The sequence below is a fragment of the Chiloscyllium plagiosum genome, unplaced genomic scaffold, assembly GCF_037043375.1.
Source record: "Chiloscyllium plagiosum isolate Xiang-an unplaced genomic scaffold, Cpla_swu_hap1 HiC_scaffold_38, whole genome shotgun sequence".
NCBI lineage: Eukaryota > Metazoa > Chordata > Chondrichthyes > Orectolobiformes > Hemiscylliidae > Chiloscyllium > Chiloscyllium plagiosum.
This window is the reverse complement of record NW_028270176.1, coordinates 23420931-23442503: the sequence shown is the minus strand read 5'-3', so window position 1 is coordinate 23442503 and position 21573 is coordinate 23420931. Positions and strand designations below refer to the sequence as shown.

At 46.6% G+C, this 21573-nt stretch overlaps 2 protein-coding genes across 8 annotated transcripts in view; one reads left to right on the top strand and one right to left on the bottom strand.

The window, feature by feature from the left end:
• Positions 1-609: 609 nt before the first annotated feature.
• On the top strand, positions 610-13905 carry LOC122544182 (cell adhesion molecule CEACAM2-like). Of its 5 annotated transcripts, XM_043683228.2 has the most exons (8): positions 633-960; positions 1131-1448; positions 3836-4114; positions 5210-5350; positions 6983-7062; positions 9389-9430; positions 9520-9563; positions 12807-13903. In XM_043683228.2, exons 1-8 carry the CDS (start codon positions 909-911, stop codon positions 12862-12864), a joined length of 1014 nt encoding a protein of 337 aa, XP_043539163.2. In that variant the 5' UTR covers positions 633-908; the 3' UTR covers positions 12865-13903. The 5 variants fall into 5 exon arrangements, with proteins under 5 accessions (XP_087837166.1, XP_043539164.2, XP_087837165.1 ...); XM_087981040.1 differs by lacking the exon at positions 3836-4114 and having other exon boundaries at positions 610-960; positions 12807-13905; XM_043683229.2 differs by lacking the exon at positions 9389-9430 and having other exon boundaries at positions 624-960; positions 12807-13904.
• A 1477-nt stretch (positions 13906-15382) lies between these two features.
• LOC122544181 (cell adhesion molecule CEACAM5-like) overlaps positions 15383-21573 on the bottom strand; it is a 65487-nt gene continuing 59296 nt past the window's right edge. For all 3 annotated transcript variants that reach the window (XM_043683223.2, XM_043683224.2, XM_043683222.2), the window contains 3 exons: positions 20511-20774; positions 18899-19006; positions 15383-15894 (listed from right to left, as the gene is read on the bottom strand). In XM_043683223.2, the coding sequence (XP_043539158.2) occupies positions 15887-15894; positions 18899-19006; positions 20511-20774 (380 nt within the window). In that variant the 3' untranslated portion in view covers positions 15383-15886. The remainder of the gene's footprint in view (positions 15895-18898; positions 19007-20510; positions 20775-21573) is intronic.

The window sequence follows — 21573 nt, the reverse complement described above, 5'->3', positions numbered from 1 at the left end:
GTCTTTTTCCCGCCCTTCTGAACAGCAGTGCCCGCCATGGTGCCATGATCCTGGCAACTGCTGCCCACCCCTGGTGAGCCATCTCCCCCAACAGTATCCAAAACGGTATACCTGTTTTGGAGGGAGATGACCACAGGGGACACCTGCACTGCCTTCCTACTCTTTGTTCCTCTCATTTTGTCACCCATTCACTGTCTCCCTCAGCAACTCTAACCTGAGGGGTGACCAGTTCACTAACCGTGCTATCCACGACCTCCTCAGCATCTCGGATACTCCACAGTGAGTCCATCTGCAGCTCCAGAGCCGTCATGAGGTCAAACAAGAGCTGCAGCTCGACACACTTCTTGCAAATGTAAGAGTCAGGAACGTCAGACACGTTCCTAAGCTCCCGCATCAATCAAGAGGCATATGCCACGGGTCTGAGGTCCCCTGCCATTGTAAGCTTAGCTTTATATGAACTAACTAAAACCAAACAATGCCCTTAAATATATGAAAAAGAAAGATAAAGAAAAAAATGCCTTATCTTGCAGTCTTTTTCTTCCGGCTAGAGGAGTTGGGGGGGAGGGCGGGAGGGAGATAATACACGTGTAGTATCTTGGGTTTAGCCACTGCCTAAATATAAATTAAGCCCTTACCTTCCCAGCAACCCTCACTTCACGCCACCTTCTCTCCTCACCGCTCTGTCAAAATGTTTTAATCATTACTTCACTACTCGTGTTGTCAGCTCCAGATGTTGAACTGGAAGAGTCCCTACATTAATATTCTAACTTTCACCCAGTCCTTGCAGTGAAGTAACTCTGACCCAGTTCAGAGCCGTGTTTGCTTTAGTTAAAAATTAACCTGTTTCATTGACCAGGGACTGCAGGCTGGACACTGTTTAGTACAGGGACCAACACTGCTCTCACAGGATGGAGAGAGCCCGACTCACTGCCATTACTGTCTGGTCACTTCTATCTCTTGGTGAGAATGAATTTCTCATGTTGGTATTGAGGGTTATGTAGGAAGGCTGTGGGGTGGGTGGGGGTGCTGGTGAGGATATGTTAAATACAATGAATTTCACAGTCTTTCCCTGTCTCCATTTGGAGTTAAACTGGCTGAACATTAACCTGGGATTTTTCTTCCCCTTGTAGTTGACTCTGAGGCTTTGACCATCTCAGTGAGTGAGAGGCTGATTAATGCAGCAGTCGGAGACCCTGTGCTCCTGTCAGTGAGACCGTCGAAGAAGGTGAGGAGTGGATCTTGGAAACACAATGGGTCAGATGTACTTGTGTGGATTAACACAACAGCAGACATTAATAATATTTACCTCGAGCGGGTGGAGTTCTTACAGAGTAACAGCTCCCTCCTGCTCAAATCAGCCACTGCTTCAGACAACGGAGAGTACTGCGTTACCATGAACTCATTCGGTGATGCTGTAGTGAATACAACAATCATCCTTTCTGTGTTTGGTGAGTAACAGGAATGTTTTCCTTATCCAAGTCGTTATGAAATTATGAACCTTCCCATCACTGATGACCTGGTGAGATGAGAGAGTTTCACCATAAAGGTTGACTTGGGGGAGGTGGTGGTGGGGAGAGGATGGAGCGATTGGCAGACTGATTTGTTGGTCCAAGTTTGAAGTCGATTCTAAAAGAAGATTGGGTAAACACTGAAAGCAGATATCATTACCTGGCTCCGGGGAGAGGGTTGAGAGGGAGGGCAACACACGGGCAACGGTTTAAATGACCATTGTGTGTCTCTCTCTCTCTCTCTCCCTCTACTGGAACATGTTTGAGTTCAGTTTCTCCCCGTCTACCCAGAAACTGGTGGAAGGCTTTTCATCACGTTCTCCCTCTCTCTTTACTTTCCTTTCCTCAGTCAGCCTTTATGTTAGAGATGTTTACCCACTTGAAAATATCAATCCAAGGTTTCTCTGCTCCACAAAGATACAGGTTTTTTAGGCATGACCTCTCCTTGATGAACCCACCTTATTTTACCAGTGACTTCCACACACTCCGCAATCTGATTCTGAATAACGGACTCGAAAATCTTACCAACAACTGAGGTCAGGCTAACCGCTCGACAATTTCCTGTCTTCTGCCTGCCTCCCTTTTTACACAGTGTTGTTACATTACTCATTAACCAGGCCTCTGGGACCATCCCTGACTCAAGTGATTCCTAAAAGGTCAACACTGATGCCTCTACAGTTTCCTCAGCTATTTCCTTCAGAACTCTGAGGTGTAGTCCATTTGGTCCAGTGATTTATCCAGCTTTCCACTTCCCCAGCACCTTATCCCTTGTGATATCCAACTCACTCCTGACCCCCTGACCCTCTTGAAATTCTGGTGTATTACTGATGTCTTCCTCTGTGAAACCCAATGCAAAATACCTATTCAGTTCCTCTGCTACTTCCTTGATCCCCACTTCAACTTCTCCAGCCTCATTTTCCAGCAGCCCAATGTCCACTCTTAGCTCTACCTTTCAGATTGCTAATAACTCTTGCAATTTTTAAAAATATTATTAGCTACTTTACCCTATATTTCATCTTCTCCACCCCCATTACTTTTTTCCATTATCCTCGGCCGGCTTTTGAAGACTTGGAGAAAGGGAGGTTTGCAGATGCTGGAGATCAGAGTCAAAAAGGCTGGTGCTGGAAAAGCAAAGCAGGTCAGGTAGCAATTGAGGAGCAGGAGAGTCGACATTTGGAGCATAAGCTCTTCATCAGGAATGATATCCTGTAAAGACGTTCCAATCCTCTGGCTTCCCACTAATCTTCACCATATTGCATGCTTTTCCTTTTATTTTAATGCTGTCCAACTATGCCCTGTAGTTCTAATCCTCAACCATTGGAAATAATTTATCCTTATCAATGCTGTCTCCTCCTGTTAATGTCTTGAAGACTTCAATCTGGTCACTTCTTAGCCTTCGAAATGCTACAAAAAAAGTAAAAGCATGTGGATTTATCTCGGTCTAAATTGTTTTTTTAAGTATTGTTGTGGAATTCGAGCAGATGGAGTTTAATTTGGATATATGTGAAAGAAACAAGGGCAGGACTTGTACAATTAAAAGTAGAGCCTTGTGTAGTCATGTGGAACAAACAGACCTAGAGGGATTCTGGGATATATTTCTATGAAGTTTGCATCACATTTGGGTTGGGTGGTGAGGAAGACATTTAGCATACTTACCATCTTTGCTCAGACCTTAGCGTATAGGAGTTAGAACATTATGCTGGGGTTGTACAGGATGTTGGGAAGGTGTCTTCCAGCGTTCAGTGTGCAGTTCTGGTCACCTTGTTATAGGAAGGATATGACTACGTTGGACAGTGTTCAGAAGAGATATACCAGGATCTTGCTGGGAATGGAGGGTTTGAGTTATAAGAAGAGACTGGATTGGCTGGGAGTTTTTTTCACTGGAGGTTTCTTGAGATTTATAAAATCATGAGGGGCATGGATAAGATGGATGGCAGGTGTCTTTTCCCTATAGCTGGGGGATTCAAGACTTGGAGGCACAGTTTAAGGAGAGAGGAGAAAGATTTTTAAAAGGCAATGTGGGCAATTATTCGACACAGAGAGGGTCTGGAATGAATTTCCAGAGGTAGTGGTGAGTCTGGGTACAGTTACAACATTCAGAAGACGTTGAGATCAGGACATGAACAAGACATGCTTTGAGGGATATGAGCCAAGCGCAGGCAGATGGGATTAACTCAGTTTGGGAATATGATCAGCGTGGATTGATTAGACATGCTGTAGGACTCGATGAGGTCATCATTCATCATCGATATATCATATTTCATAACAAAATTATTTGAATGTTCTGTGCAGGACGAGTGATTAATTCTTCTGTTTCCAATTCACAGAGCCAATCTCTTCTGTGTCTATTATATCCAATATTTCGAACACAGTGAAAGAGAATGACACAGTGTCCCTAAGGTGCCATGTACTGGGAGATTGGACCGAAATAGTTTGGCTCTTCAATGGGAGTCTTGTCAACAGCAAAGGGAAGACAACATTTTGCTCAGGAAATGCTATGTTGATGATAATTCATGTTGACACAAGCAATACTGGCAACTATCGATGTATTGCACGTAGCCCTGTGAGTGAAAAAGCAAGTGAGCCCTACTCCTTGAAGTTGAACAGTGAGTACATTGGATTCACATCAATTCACAGTGAACAGCACACTAACATTTGTCTGTAATGGTGTCTGGGACATTTGCTTTGTTAAAGGCTCTTATGTTATGAGGAGGGATAACAAGACGTTGGTGAGGTCACATTTGGGGTATTGTGTAAAATTCTGGTCACCCTGCTACAGGAAGGATGTTATTAAACTGGAAAGGGAACAAGGGTGTTACCTGGTGTGGAGGGTTTGGGTTAAATGGAGAGGTTGGATAGGCAAGGACTTTTTTCCCCAGAGCATCAGAGGGATGACGTTTCGGGCATAAGCCCTTCTTCAGGAAGGGCTTATGCCCGAAACGTCGATTCTCCTGTTCCCTGGATGCTGCCTGACCTGCTGCGTTTTTCCAGCAACACATTTTTAGCTCTGATCTCCAGCATCTGCAGACCTCACTTTCTCCATCAGAGGGATGATCTTACAGAGGTTTATAAAATCATAAGGGGCACAGATAAGGTGAATAACCAAGGTCTTTTTCCTGGGGTGTGGGGAATCCAAAACGAAAGGGCATAGGTTTAAGGTGGGAGGGGCAAGGTTTAAAAAAGGACCTAAGAGACAACTTTTTCACACAGAGCATGTGAATGTAATGAGCTGCCAGAGGAAGTGATGGCGGCTGGTACAATTACAGTATTTAAAAGGAATCTGAGCAGGTACATGAATAGGAAGAGTTTAGAGGGATATGAGCCAAGTGCTGGCTCATGGGATTAGGTCAGATTGGGCATGTCTGGGTCTGCCTGGACGAGTTGGACCGAAGGGTCTGTTTTCATGCTGTATGACTCTATAAATGCCACTTGATAGCCACTGTCACATATAAACCACTCTGCTGGTGATCAGGAGGAGGCTGCTGGGGTTGGAGTTGTTCTGCTTTTGGTACATTGAGGCAACATTTCACATTTCCAAGTAAATACCAGTGTTGTATCCGTTTGGGAACATGGGACTGAACAAGATCCTGCTCCCAGTGGATAATCCTGTGCAATAACTGCGTAGTCTCATCGTCAAGGTCACTTGCAAGTGAGCAAGAGCAATGAGGGCACTGACTTACGTAGTTCTTTCTGTTTTGCAGTGACTACCACCCAGTCAGATAGCTACAGCAGTCATGAATGGAAAGCTGCAGTTGTGGTTCTCGCGGTGATCTCCATCACAGAACTCATGGGAATTGCTGTTTTACTCTTCAAAGTCCGGAAAATGTCTCATTCAGAAACGCGTAAGTGAACGGGGTGATAAAACCCGTTTTATTCCCAAACGGAGGCCATCATGAATTGTGTCAACACTGGCCGTCGGAATGGGATTTCGGGCAGAGAGGAAAGGAAAGGATGAGGGGGCTAGATACAGCAGAGAGGGAGAAGCTGTTCCTGCTCCTAAAAGGAAGACGAGTCAGAGCCTGTAGGGTTAAAGTGATGTGCAAAGCAAAGGGGGGGGGGGGGGGGGAATGTCAGAAAAAGACTTTTTCACCCAGGGAGCAGTTCGAGTGTGGAATGCACTGCCTGCAAATGTGCTGGAGGCAGGTTCCCTGGAGGCAATCAAGAGGGGACATTGGTGTGCAAGGGGATATGGGGGAGAAGGCAGGCGATCGACATTTCCAGCAGGAGAACCAGGACTCACATGATGGGCGGAATAGCCACTTGCTGCTCCAGAACAGTTCTGTGAAGGGACCCATCTGGGGGATAGTTTAATTCATCCACCGGTTCAATACAACCGTGTTCAACTTTGTAAGCTTTTTTCCATTGAATGTTTTCTTGTGGGTCAGTAATTCTAGTGAGGCAGTGCAACAAATGAAAAAAAGGGACAGTAACTGGTCTGCAATTACACGTATTCTATTGACTAACTTTAATAAAAGATGTATTAAGTCTATTCCAATATAAATAGAGTACACCCACCTTAAGTACCTGCTCTTGGAGTCACAGCTCCTATTAAAAGTTGCTATGGAAAAAGGAGTTTAAGTGTTGATTAATCCTGCATCTGATCCTGGTAGCCTTGACCTTGAACACATCAGGGGATTAATACCGAGACGAGGTAGAGATTCTCCTTATCCATCTGAGGAGCAGGAAAATCAGGAATTCCTGATGAAGGCCTTTGTCCAAAACGTCGATTCTCCTGCTCCTCAGATGCTGCCTGACCTGCTGTGTTTTTCCAGCACCACACTCTCGACTTTAATCTCCAGCATCTGCAGTCCTCCCTTTCACCTGTTCTCATTATCCATGACAACCAACACTTGGTTCAAACGTTCCCGAGAGCAGAGAGTTTGCCAAAGAAGGTCAGCTCAGCAGTTCCTCCAAACAAAGTGAAATACTGTGGAGGTTAGAAATCTGAGAAACAGAGCTGTTTGGAAAAACCCAGCATGTATGGCAACATGACGAGAAACAGAGTTAATGTTTTGAGCCCAGTATGACTTTTCTTCAGAGCGAACAGACGTTGAAAAAGTTTCTAATTTCTGGATGTGGGTTTGCTTGCTGAGCTGGAAGGTTCAGTTTCAGATGTTTTGTCACCATACTAGGTCACATCTTCAGTGAGCCTCCAGGTGAAGCATTGCCAATGATTCCTGCAATTTATTTATATGTTTGGGTTTCTTTGGGTTGGTGGTGTCATTTCCTGTGGTGATGTCATTTCCTTTGGTGATGTCATTTCCTGTTCTTTTTCTCAGAGGGTGGGAAGTTTCCAATTTCTAACATCCCTCAGATCTGAAGAGGAGCCCTATGAGACTCAAGACATTAACTCTGTTCCTCTCTCACAGAGATGTTGCCAGATCTGCTGAGTTTTGCTAGCATTGTCTGCATTTAGTTCATCAAATTCTCTTCCTCCTTCGTTTACTCATCCCTTGTTGCTGGATTGATTTCAGAAAGATACATTCTACCAACAGTGAGTGGCACCATCAGCGCGCCAACGTACGAAAACTTCCTGCCATCAGTAAATGACGAGGTAAGTGTTCACCTTAACGTTACTGTTATTGATCAGTTAAACAAGAGATGTTGCAATTACAGTAAGTTTTGAAACAAGAGAACTCTTGTGAAATTGTTTCCAGTCGCAGGAGCTTCAGTGACGAGTCGAAAAATTTCAAATAATTGGAAAAAAGAAGGATGATGGGTAATTATTACCAGATACAGCTTGTCCTTTCTGACCTGTGAATCCCTGTCACAAATGTCACCATGCTATGGCATGGAGAGGTATATTTGTCCTGGTTCCATTTAAGAGAGAGAGATTGAACGAGAGAAGCTGAGCGGTCTGTGGGATCGTTACCAGCATGTGATTCCTTTAAAGTTGAAACAATCAGTCGAGAGTGTGGTGCTGGAAAAGCACAGCAGGTCATAGAGTCATAGCCTCATAGAGGTGTACAGCATGGAAACAGACCCTTCGGTCCAACCCATCCATGCCGACCAGACATCCCAACCCAATCTAGTCCCACCTGCAAGCACCCGGCCCATATCCCTCCAAACCCTTCCTATTCATATACCCATCCAAATGCCTTTTAAATGTTGCAATTGTACCAGCCTCCACCACTTCCTCTGGCAGCTCATTCCATACACGTACCACCCTCTGGGTGAAAATGTTGCCCCTTAGGTCTCTTTTATATCTTTCCCCGCTCACCCTAAACTTATGCCCTCTAGTTCTGGACTCCCCGATCCGAGGGAAAAGACTTTGCCTATTTACCCGATTCATGCCCCTCACAATTTTGTAAACCTCTATAAGGTCACCCCTCAGCCTCCGACGCTCCAGGGAAAACAGCCCCAGCCTGTTCAGCCTCTCCCTGTAGATCAGATCCTCCAACCCTGGCAACATCCTTGTAAATCTTTTCTGAACCCTTTCAAGTTTCACAACATCTTTCCAATAGGAAGGAGACTAGAATTGCACACAATATTCCAACAGTGGCCTAACCAATGTCCTGTACAGCCGCAACATGAAGTCCCAACTCCTGTACTTAATACTCTGACCAATAAAGGAAACACCTTTTTCACTATCCTATCTACCTGCGACTCCACTTTCAAGGAGCTATGAACCTGCACTCCAAGATCTCTTTGTTCAGCAACACTCCCTAGGACCTCACCATTAAGTGTATAAGTCCTGCTAAGATTTGCTTTCCCAAAATGCAGCACCTCACATTTATCTGAATTAAACTCCATCTGCCACTTCTCAGCCCATTGGCCCATCTGGTCCAGATCCTGTTGTAATCTGAGGTAACCCTCTTCGCTGTCCACTACACCTCCAATTTTGGTGTCATCTGCAAACTTACTAATTGTACCTCTTATGCTCGCATCCAAATCATTTATGTAAATGACAAAAAGTAGAGGGCCCAGCATCGATCCTTGTGGCGCTCCACTGGTCACAGGCCTCCAGTCTGAAAAACAACCCTCCACCAGCATCCTCTGTCTTCTACCTTTGAGCCAGTTCTGTATCCAAATGGCTAGTTCTCCCTGTATTCCATGAGAGCTAACCTTGCTAATCAGTCTCCCATGGGGAACCTTGTAGAATGCCTCAAGCAGCATCCGAGGAGCAGGAGAATCGACATTTCGGGCTACAGCCTTTCGTCAGAAAATCTGGGCACAGTGATAGCAGGCCTTGCATTTCAGCATTGTTAATGCTCAGAACATTTAAATTATAGAATCAAAGGTCCCAAGAAATAGACCTGAAACTATTAAAACTCTGCTGTTTGAACATTTTATATCTCTCCCCAACCACATGAATGCACTTGATTCCTTAAACTTGTAAAACAATAGATTGATTTAAAAATTGCAGTCAGGAAGGGACAGCACAGTGGGTTAGCACTACTGCCTTACAGTGCAAGGGACTTGGGTACGATTCCACTCTCGGGTGATTGCCTGTGTGGAGTTTGCACATTCTCCCCGTGTCTGCGTGGGTTTCCTCCGGGTGCTCCACTTTTCTCCCACAGTCCAAAGATGTGCAGTTTTCTGTGAATTGGCCATGCTAAATTGTCCGCAGTGTCCAAGGATGTGTAGGCTCGGGTGGATTGGCCGTGCTACGTTGTCCCATAATGTCCAGGGCTGTGCAGGTTAGTGTGGATTGGCCGTGCTAAACTGCTCACAGTGTTCAGGGATGTGTAGGTCAGTTGGATTAACCATGGGAAATATTGGGTTACAGGGATAGGGTAGGGGTGTGGGTGTGACACTCCTTGGATGGTCAGTGTGGACTCCATGCCTGTTTCCACATTGTAGGGAATCTCTGAGAATGAAAGGCTGCTTCAATACAAATGTGACATTCTTAACATTTAACGTAATAATTATCTTCACAGAAAGAATGTGGAAATCAGGATCAGTCCAATTCAAACTACACAGTATGTGTCTCTGCATTTCAATCATTTCAGACACTATTCCTGTTGAGACTGATATGAATTGGCTGTGATATCTTTTATTTTCCCTCCAGGACCTTCAGATCAGTAACATATCGGTCTATGAGCAGTTGGAAAGGTACGTTTATCTTTGTAATTCCCGAATAATGGATTCAGATCCTTAGTGAACTGTAACAAAGGTCAACTTGCCCCACACCTTAAAACGGACTTGGAAATTGATCGCAATGAAGACCGTGTTGTTACTCGATCCAATGGTATCGTGGCACAGATCAAAACAGCATATCAGATCATAGAGTTGGACAGTACTGGAACTGACCCTTCGGTCCAACTCATCTATATCCTAAATTAATCTAGACTCATTTGCTAGCATTTGGCCTGTCTCACTCTAAACCCTTCCTATTCATATTCCCATCCAGATGCCAGTTAACTGCTGTTATTGCACCAGCCTCCACCACTTCCTCTGGCAGCTCATTCCATTCATGCACCAATAGCACTGGTTAGCACTGCTGCCTCCCAATGCCAGGGACGTGGGTTCGATTCCAGGCTCAGGCGACTGTCTGGGTGGAGTCTGCACATTTTCCCCATGTCTGTGTGGGTTAGGGTGGATTGGCCATGCTAAATTGTCCCATAGTGTTCAGGGACGTGCAGGTTAGGATGGATTGGCCATGCTAAATTGTCCCATAGTGTTCAGGGACGTGCAGGTTAGGATGGATTGGCCATGCTAAATTGTCCCATAGTGTTCAGGGACGTGCAGGTTAGGATGGATTGGCCATGCTAAATTGTTCCATAGTGTTCAGGGACATGCAGGTTAGGGTGGATTGGCCATTGCTAAATTGCCCATAGTGTCCAGGGATGTGCAGGTTAGGGTGGATTGGCTGTGCTAAATTACCCATAGTGTCCAGGGATGTGTTAGTTAGGGGCAAATGTAGAGTAATAGTGCAGAGGAATGGGTTTAGATGGGATACTGTTCAGATGGTTGTTGTGGACTTGTTGGGCTGAAGAGCCTGTTTCTACACTGAGGGATGCTATTCTATATAAAGTTGCCCCTTAGGTCCCTTTTAAATCTTTCCCCTCTCACCTTAAACCTATGCTCTTTACTTCTGGACTTCACTCTGTCGATTCCCATCATGATTTTATAAACCTCGATAACCTCTTTGACTCTATGACTCTATAAGGTCAGCCCTCAGCCTCTGACGATTCAGGGAAAACAATCCCAACCTATTCAGCCTCTCCCTCTCACTCAAACCCTCTAACCCTCACAATAAACATGCAAGTTTAACAACATCTTTCCAAAAGCAGGGAGACTAGAATTGAATGCAGTATTCCAAAAGGGGCCTTACACATATTTGGATATATGGATGAAATGAAACAAGGAACTGCAGATATTGGAAATCTGAAACAAACAAAAACAGAAATTGCGAGAGGAACTCAGCAGGTCTTGCAGCATCTACGAAGACAGAGCAGAGTTAACACCACGAGTCCAGTGAGTCTTTTTCCAAAGGGTCTGTTCTGATAAACTGGGGTGCTGTACAGTTCCACTCACCTCATTATAGGAAGGATGTGATTGCATTGGAGAGAGTGCATTCACCAGGATGTCACAGTTTAGCTATGAAGAGAGGCTGGATAAGCTCAGGTTGTTTTCTTGAGAGCACAGAAGGTTGAAGGGGGTCATAATACAGTTTGCAGAATCCCTACGTTGCAGAAAGATCCCATACAGCTCAAAGAGTCTGCACTGAGCCTCCGAAAAGTATCCTACTCTTAGAGTATTCCAGGCTCCTACCCTATCCCCGTAACCTCGCATTAATCATGGTTAATCCTCCTGGCCTGCACATCCCTGGGCACTATGGGAGCAATTTAGCATGGCCAATCCAACTAACATGCAGGGCTTTGGATTGTGGGAGGAAACAGGAGCACCAGGGGGAAAGCAACGCAGATACGGGGAGAATGTGCAAACCCCACACAGACAGTTGCCTGACGGTAGAATCGAACCCAGGCTCTGTGAGGCAGCACTGTGAGCCACTGTGCTGCCTAAGGGGTGTACATGATTATGAGGGACAAGGATAGGGTGGTAGGAAGCAGTTGCCTTGCTGTGCTGAAGAGACAATAACAAGCGGGCATCATTTTAAGATGTGGTTGGCTCAGTGACTCTGTAGTTAGCACTGTTGCCCCATGGTGCCAGGGACCCAGGTTCAATTCCTGCCTCGGGCGACTGTCTAAGTGGAGTTTGCACATTCTCACCGTGTCTGCGTGGGTTTCCTCTGGGTGCTCGGGTTTCCGCCCACAGTCCGAGGATATACAGGTTAGGTGAATTGGCCGTGCTAAATTGTCCATAATGTTAGGTGCATTAGTCAGGGGTAAATATAGGGTAGGGGAATGGGTCTGGGTGGGTTACTCTTTGAAGGGTCAGTCTGGGCTCGTTAGGCCGAAGAGCCTGTTTCCACACTGTAGGTAATCTAATGTAGGGCAGAAGGTTTTGAGGGGATGGAAGGAAATTATTTTTCACTCAGTGAGTGATGGGTGGGTCTGGATGTGCTGCCTCAGAGGGTAGTTGAGGTGAGAAATCTCACAACCTTTAAAGAGTACCTGGATGAAATATCCTCGGGTCAAATGGAATTAGGGAGGATCGGAGATGGTTTCTCCTTTGGTCAGTGCAGACTCAATGGGCTGAAGGGCCTGTCCCATGCTGTTATTCTCTATGAGCCTATAATCAACCACTCCAAGTAGATGCAGGCTGGGGGAGCTTCAGAACAACACCAATCAACCACTCCTTCTTATCCATTCAGCCCCAATGGTATGAGACCAGTATTGTCCATTTTGTTTGCAATCTAAGTCAACACAGCAGCGGCAGTAGTGTGGGAGTGCCATAGTCTTCTTTGGGTGAAGATATTTTACCAGCAATGCCCTCAGGTCAACTCTCTGGATCCCCCGGGACAATTCTGAAGAAGAACAGATGCCATGGCCCATCTTTCAATCAACATCTGCCCTTTCTTGCCTTGGGGAGTATGAGGCAGACAAACCACATCCTTCCTGGAGATGGTCACCAGAGACTAATGCTTGGGGGGCACTGTCACAAAGCAAGCCTGACTTACAGGAGGCTCTCACATAAATACTGCCTCCTGCAGGCAAGGCTGAGGGACATAGAAAGGCCTCAAGTCATTCCGAATGTGCATTCATTGGACGTTAAGGCTTGGAGTGGGTCTTGAACATGAAACGTCAGGTTGAGAGGCTTGGATGCTCCCTCAACCTCAACCCACATTAGTCTCAACCTCAACCCACATTAATTTAAAGTGAAAACAAAACTCAGATTTCCTATTTGCGACTGTGCACACGTATTAACCTCTTGCCTCTCTTATTGTTACAGCAGGGACACCGCTTCAAAAAAGCCCTTGCCATTTGCCAAGCAAGACGGAATGCCCTGAGGATGTGCAAGGCGCTAAGCGGATGCAAGTATTTCCTTGGTCATTTACTCACCAGCTGAATCTGGCACAAATTGGACTATTGAGTACTTTTTGATGATTTCATCATGGTGTGTGGGTCGCCCCATTGAGTAGTTGTGTCCTGGAATACAGTGCCTGGAAGTGTGGTGAGGAGACAATGCCATTGTTGCAGGGATGGGGAATTGCAGGGTTTCTGATGAGCAGCAGAGGGCGCATGTTGCTCAGGGGTCATCAGCTTCTCACTGATCTGCTATCTCCAGCTCCGCCTTGTGGCTGCAGTAGGGGTTACAGCTCTCCTCCCTGCACACTTCAACTAAATTCGTCGCAAGTTTCATCAAGTTTTTAAAATGCGCTTCATGGGAGTCTTTGCACAATGAATATTCAACGCCCCGTTTCACTAGGTGACCCAAAAATGGCAAAATAAAAGGAAGAAACTAGAAGATGTACCCACAATCGGGTAAAACCCAAAGCTTGCAGACATCAGTGGTACATTGGAGTTTCATTAATCTGTGCAAAAATTTTAGATTAATCAGTGGCATAAATTTTAGCTCATTTGAGCAAAAAACGTTGTATCGATGTGTATAAAAAAGTGTTAGTTTGTGCAAACGTGCAAAAAACTTTATTAATTTTGGCACAAAAGTTGAATCAATCTGTGCAAAACTCTTGTCTTGAATTTGAGAAATAAGCCTGTGCTGATCTATGTAAAAGTGTGGTATCAGTTTGTACAAAGAATGTGTGTTAAGTTTTGCAAACGTCTTGTGTCAGTTTGTGTTGTGAGTGTGTTCCTAGGGCTGCCCAGGGTTTGAACCTGCAGCGTTGTGTCTGTGTGTATTCCCAGGCTGGGTCCAGTGAGAGGAGGTGGAGGCAAGGACAGGTGTAACTCGTAAGAGCTGCTGCAAACGCTCACAAGCCAATACACCCGTGGTCTACAGAACCCACAGGATTGTGACTGAACTGGACCCAATACCCCAGAAACCTGATTCTCTCCTTCTTACACCAAGTCCCCAACCACGTCTCTCAAACGATCAATGTCTCTATTCCTGTGCTCACCAGCAGGTGGCACTGGGAGCAATCCTGCAATGACTGCTCTTGAGATCCTACTTTTCAAATTTCCTTCTAACTCCGAAAAAAGTTCTGATTCCAGAACATGATCCCTCTTCCTATCAATATTGTTGATGCCAACGACCTCTGGTTGTTCACCACACTGCCCATCACCCCTGTAGGACACCCAACAATCGCCCCATGACATCCTTGATCCTGGCACCGTGTTGGCAATGCACCGTCCTGGAGTCACTTTACTGCCAGAAATATACTGTCCCATCCCCTGACTGGAATCCCAGAACATTTCTGCTCTCCTTCCTCTCCCCCTGTCAATGTGTAATGAGATGGGATTAACACTGTCAGAGTGAAGCATCGTCTCGGGAAGAGTGATCATAACATGCCAGAATTCCAAATTCAGTTTGGGGAGGAGAAACTGGAATCCCACACAAGCATTCTGGAGATGAACAAAGGTAGTTGCGGAAGCACGTGGATAGATCTGTCCCGATTGGTCTCTGTGGGAAGATTAAAAGGCAAGACAGTTGATGCACAATGATAGAAGTTTACACAGATACTCAAGAGTTCTGAGCTAAATTGTATTTCAGAAAGGGAGAAAGATTGTAGGATGGATTATCGAAGAAGTTAGAGTTACCTGTGATGCAAACTTCAAAAGGTAGTGTACCTGAATGCCCAGGTCTCTCTGTTCTGCAACACTATCAAGCAATGGGTTCAATGCTAGTCATTGATCTCCACATTTTTTAGAATAAATTCCCTACAGTGTGGAAACAGGCCCTTCGGCCAACAGGTCCACACCGCCCATCCAAAGAGTAACCCACCCAGACCCATTCCTCTACCCTATATTTACCCCTGACTAATGCACCTAACACTATGGGCAACTTAGCATGGCCAAGTCACCTGACCGCCACATCTTTGGACTGTGGGAGGAAACCGGAGCACCCGGAGGAAACCCACGCAAACACGGGGAGAATGTGCAAACTCCACACAGTCAGCCAGCCAAGGCAGGAATTGAACCCTGAGCCCTAGTCCTGGATGGCAGCAGTGCTAACCACTGAGCCACCGTGCCACCCACCTTTTAACTGAGCTCATGTCCCACAATCTGTATTGGCAGGATTTGAACCTGCTTTTCTGGAAAATTGCACCGATTTCTGGACCCCTCACCCGGTGACAATGCCAAAGGGCACCAGCTCCCCACAGCACTGCCAACAGAACATTCAAGTGTTGAAGAATCACCTCCTTAGGGACCTTGGCATGGGGTGGTGGGGGAGATTTGAAACTTCTCAGGAGAAGGGGAGGAAGTGGATTTGAGGTTACAATCCAGGACTGCCCACTGAATGGCACAAGGTGCCAAGTGGTCTATGTCTGTAGGTGCCCATCTGTGTGTACGTTGTTCTGAAAACAGAAGACTACTTTCTGTCAGGACAATCACAGTGGACTCTGATAGTTACAAACCAACCAATTTATTACATCAACAGAGAAAAACACAGGGGAAGAGTCATACTGAAGTGAACACACCCATGGACACCCATCAGTGAGAAACCATTTCATTAGTGCCAACTTGGAGAATACCCGTAAATCTTCGCAGTTAGGCAGTGTATCCCTTTGTTATTTCTCGGGTTAATATTTTCTTTTGTGGTGAAGCAGAAAGGCAGACGTTAAAGGTTGGTAACTGGTATAAATTAGGTTAACGCTCTGACAAAACTCAACTGCAAGCCTGTCATAGCAGCAACCTGTCCCTTTGAGGAGAAACGTCCAGTTGCCGAGCAAGCAAAGCGAAAGGGTCTTCTCCACGTTGCCCCGGTCCCTCCAGCGAGATCCATCCACCAAGACGGAGGCGATGTTCGGTAACCCCGGGGTCTCAGCAGGTGATTGACATCCCAGAGAGAGAAATTTTCAGCATGTTTGTTCCTTCGTGAAGGTTGCGAGCTCTGTCAGAGTCTCTCACACCTTAGCTGCCTGTCCGACAGAAAGGAAAAACATCATTCACTGGGCGGGGGAATCAGGCAGAACATTGGTCACCTCATAGCATTTTTGGCTTTATTCATTCACAGGATCAGGGAGCCATTGGCCAGGGCAGCACTTATTACTCACCCCTAATTGCCCAGAGGGCAGTTAAGAGGCAAGCACATTGCTGTGGGTATATCACATGTAGGCCCAGACCAGGTCACGATAGCAGATTCCTTCCTGTGTCTGTGTGTGGATTTGCATGTTCCCCCTGTGTCTGTGTGTGGATTTGCATGTTCCCCCTGTGTCTGTGTGTGGATTTGCATGTTCCCCCTGTGTCTGTGTGTGGATTTGCATGTTCTCCCTGTGTCTGTGTGTGGATTTGCATGTTCCCCCTGTGTCTGTGTGTGGATTTGCATGTTCCCCCTGTGTCTGTGTGTGGGCTTGTATGTTCTCCCTGTATCTGTGTGTCGGTTTGCATGTTCTCCCTGTGTCTGTGTGTCGGTTTGCATGTTCTTCCTGTGTCTGTGTGTCGGTTTGCATGTTCTCCCTGTATCTGTGTGTGGGTTTGTATGTTCTCCCTGTATCTGTGTGTCGGTTTGCATGTTCTCCCTGTGTCTGTGTGTCGGTTTGCATGTTCCCCCTGTGTCTGTGTGTGGGCTTGTATGTTCTCCCTGTATCTGTGTGTGGGTTTGCATGTTCTCCCTGTGTCTGTGTGTCGGTTTGCATGTTCTCCCTGTGTCTGTGTGTGGGTTTGCATGTTCTCCCTGTATCTGTGAGTCGGTTTGCATGTTCTCCCTGTGTCTGTGTGTGCGTTTGCATGTTCTCCCTGTGTCTGGATGTGGGTTTGCATGTTCTCCCTGTGTCTGTGTGTCGGTTTGCATGTTCTCCCTGTGTCTGTGTGTCGGTTTGTATGTTCTCCCTGTGTCTGTGAGTCGGTTTGCATGTTCTCCCTGTGTCTGTGTGTCGGTTTGTATGTTCTCCCTGTGTCTGTGTGTGGGTTTGCATGTTCTCCCTGTGTCTGTGTGTCGGTTTGCATGTTCTTCCTGTGTCTGTGAGTCAGTTTGCATGTTCTCCCTGTGTCTGGATGTGGGTTTGCATGTTCTCCCTGTGTCTGTGTGTCGGTTTGCATGTTCTCCCTGTGTCTGTGTGTCAGTTTGCATGTTCTCCCTGTGTCTGTGAGTCAGTTTGCATGTTCTCCCTGTGTCTGTGAGTCAGTTTGCATGTTCTCCCTGTGTCTGTGTGTGGGTTTGCATGTTCTCCCTGTGTCTGTGTGTGGGTTTGCATGTTCTCCCCGTGTCTGTGTGTGGGTTTGCATGTTCTCCCTGTATCTGTGTGTGGGTTTGCATGCTCTTCCTGTGTCTGTGAGTCAGTTTGCATGTTCTCCCTGTGTCTGTATGTGGGTTTGCATGTCCTCCCTGTGTCTGTGTGTGGGTTTGCATGTTCTCCCTGTGTCTGTGTGTGGGTTTGCATGTTCTCCCCGTGTCTGTGTGTGGGTTTGCATGTTCTCCCTGTGTCTGTGTGTGGGTTTGCATGTTCTCCCTGTATCTGTGTGTCGGTTTGCATGTTCCCCCTGTGTCTGTGTGTGGGTTTGCATGTTCTCCCTGTATCTGTGTGTCGGTTTGCATGTTCTCCCTGTGTCTGTGTGTGGGTTTGCATGTTCTCCCTGTGTCTGTGTGTCGGTTTGCATGTTCTCCCTGTGTCTGTGAGTCGGTTTGCATGTTCTCCCTGTGTCTGTGTGTCGGTTTGCATGTTCTCCCTGTGTCTGTGTGTGGGTTTACTCTGGTTTACAAAGAGAACTTGCTCATCAATTTGAGGGAGATGAGGAGAAACATCTTCTGGAACTCTCCAGCCCACGTCGTTGAAGACAGATCGGGTGGAGAGAGGGGTTTTATCATCTCTCAGGGAATCAAAGGATGTAGGGAATAGGCAGGAACGTCAAGGTGAAGGCTACATTGACCATTCCGGTGTTGAACGGTAAGTGAAGTCATCACCGTCCTGCTCTCCCATTAGGAAGCAACAACTGATGATGGGGTGGGGACACCCTGAGGGCTCACCACATCTCCGGCTCCTTTCAGAAACTCCACACCAACCTCAGCCAATGCAGGAATTGACATCTACATTTCTGGTGTCTCCTCGCATCATGAAACCCAGAAATCCGGCCGACTGAACCAACTCATCGAATCCCAACAGTGTGTGAATAGGCCATTTGGCTCAACAAGTCCACACCGATCCTCTGACGAGTAACCCACCCAGACCCATTCCCCTACCCTATTACTCTGCATTTACCCCTGACTAATGCACCTAACCTACACATCCCTGAACACTATGGGACAATTCAGTATGGCCAATCCACCCTAATCTGCACATTCCTGAACACTATGGGACAATTTAGCATGGCCAATTCACCCTAACCTGCACATCCTGGGCACTATGGGACAATTTAGCATGGCCAATCCACCCTAACCTGCACATCCTGGGCACTATGGGACAATTTAGCATGGCCAATCCACCCTAACCTACGTATCCCTGGGCACTATGGGACAATTTAGCATGACCAATCCAACCTCACCTGCACACCCCTGAACACTATGGGCAATTTAGCGTGGACAATCCACACTAACCTGCACATCTTTGGACTGTGGGAGGAAACCGGAGCACCCGGGGGAAACCCACACAGACACGGGAGAATGTGCAAACTCCACACAGACAGTCGCCCGGAGAATGCTGGGAGGCAGCAGTTCTAACCATTGAGCCACCGTGCTGCTCCAAACGGATCATGTGCCCCCTACTCCCACTCTCGTTTCTTGTATCCTCCCCACACCACCACCGCTGGACTGCCTTTTCTGCAGTGGAATAGTGGCTGCAAAATGCATTTGTGAAAAATCCTGGAGAGATGGTGTTCTGTTCGCACCCCCAGCCTTCAGAGATAGATTTGGATATTCCAGCACCCTGCTCGAGCAGACAGCAATTTTGGTTTGTTGGGTGAATCTCGAGGAAACTGAAAATCACATACCTCGTTGTTTGAAGATGATGCAGGCACAGATCGCAATCAGGGCCAGGATGCCAACCACGGCCGCAGCAATCCAAGACTTGTTCTTATAGTCTTCGAGATCATTTGATTCTAACGGAGAGGAAACAAACCATTGTCACAAGTCTGACAGTGAAGGAAGAGAAGGAACTCAGGGAACATCCAACAAACTCTGCATTCACACTGAGAAGCAGCGAAGGTACAGTCATCGAGCGCGGAGACAGACCCCGACCCGTCCATGCTGACCAGATATCCTAACCTAACCTGGACCCATTTGCCAGCACTTGGCCAACGTGCCGTTCCTTTGGGGAATTTTTGGAAAAATTATGACCTCTCCACAGTCATGCTCTCTTGTGTAAACACAAACTCACATCTATTTGCAGGACACCCATTCCCTGTACATTCATAAAAAAGTTGGTACCCATCAATAAACTAAGTGGTAATGCTCCCACTATGCCATGGAACTGGTCGGTACACGAACAGGCCTTCATGCTGTATCGAACATGACACCAAATTAAACCAATCCCATCCGCCCCACCTTTGGTCCACATCCCTTGCATATTCATGTGTGTTTCTCTGAAACGCCCCTATCGTATCTGCCTCCATCACAAGCGCTAACAGCACCCTACCACTCTCTGTGTCATTAAAAACTCAAGTCTCCTTTGCACTCTCCCTCTCTCACTTTAAACACGCACCCCCACCCCAGAGCCCAGTAATAGACATTCCGGCTCTGGGGAATAGACTCTGACCTGTCAGCCCTATCTAAGCATCCAATTTCTTGTGAATTACTGAAACCAGCTTCATCCGAGTCAAATCTCGAATGGGTTATGGCAGCGAGGTGGAAGGAAATAAACATTGTGTGAGAGCTCCTGACTTGCCTGGGCCCTCAGGAAGCAGGCCAAGACATCAGGAGTTTACACAAAACGTCACAGCTGTGGCTGCCTTCTCCGGTTTTGCTCTGGAGAATTAGACGTTTCTGGGGTCATGCGTCCCCCTTGCTGCTGCCTCTTGTGAAATGGTGCCAGGCGATGGAATGGAACTCCGGGATTGAGGAAGTGAGGACTGCAGATGCTGGAGATGAGAGCTTAAAAATGTGCTGCTGGAAAAGCGCAGCAGGTCAGGCAGCATCAAAGGAGCAGGAGAATCGACGAATCGAAATTCCTGAAGAAGGGCTTATGCCCGAAACGTCGAATCTCCTGCTCCTTTGATGCTGCCTGACCTGCTGTGCTTTTCCAGCAACACATATTTAAGCTCTCAGGAAGAGGGTCAATGTCAGTGCAGAATAGGGAATATATAATGGGACTCGAAACGCTTTGACCCAATGGTTGCAAGCCACTGGAAAGTAACTGCTGAAAAGTTACGATCGGGGCAGATGCGAGAAACTCTGAGGGGAGCAACTATTTACACCAAATGAGAAAAGGCTGCTGATTGGATGGAGTGTTGACTCTGGTCAGTCGCCAGTGGTTACCCCTAGCGACCTGCCCATGCAGTACGAATTGTTGCTCTCCATGAAATTGCACACAAGATGAAAAGGTTTGGCAATGCACAGGTTGTATTAAAACACGCGAGGGTACACCAACAGGAAGTTCACACTTACCCAATGGAGAAAGATGTATGGTATTCTTTTTCTCCATTTTGGTTTGGACATTGTAGCCCTGACAAGTGTAATTTCCAGAGTTGCCCTGGGTAATGTTGCTGACGACCAATACCTTTTCATTTTGCGGGAGCTCTTCTCCATTCAAGAACCATTTGTATTTCGAGGGCGGAAACGATTCGACTTTGCACTCCAGAGTAACGTTGGCTCCATAAGAGACTTTTTGCTCTTTGGATGTTATTACAATCTGGGCTTCATCTGGTCCATCTGCAACCATTACGAATGTGGGTGTGAGACAACATTCTTTAGCTGGGTGTCTGATGACTGCGGAATAACATTTAACAGCCTTTCCTTATTCTTTCATGAACAAGCCCAGCACGTGTTGCTATTCCTAACTCACCTTCAACTGAGAGGCTTTCTGGACCATTCAGAGGATCGATTGCATTGTTGGGAATTGGGAATTGTTGGTCGGACAAACCAGATAAGGACATCAGTGTCAATTTATGGCAGCGATCATAAAGTGGTTCAGTGGTTACCACTGCTGTCTCACAGTGTTAGGGATCTGGGTTCAATCCCACCCTCAGGTGACTGACTGTGTGAGTTTGGGTGTTCTCTGCATGAGTTTTTTTTCTGGGTACTCCAGTTTCCTCCCATGATCCAAAGATGTGCAGGTTTGGGGGATTCGGCACTGCTAAATTGCCCATAGTGTCCAGGGATATGTAAGTTTGGGAAATGCAGAGTTACTGGGATAGGGGGATACTTTTTGGAGGATTGATGTGGGCTTGATGGGCTGAATGGCCTGCTTCTGCAGTTCAATATCACTACAATTCTAGTGATAGCTTCATGCTTACTATTATTGATAACAGCTTCATACAACAGATTCATTAGAGTCATTAGAGTGGATAGATGTGGGACAGGAATGGCTGTTGGAGGTTCCTGGTTACAGGTGTTTCAGTAAGATTAGGGAGGGTGGGAAAAAAGGAGGGGGGGTGGCATTGCTAATTAGAAATGGTATAACGGCTGCAGAAAGGAAGTTTGAGGGGGATCTGCCTCTGGAGGTAGTATG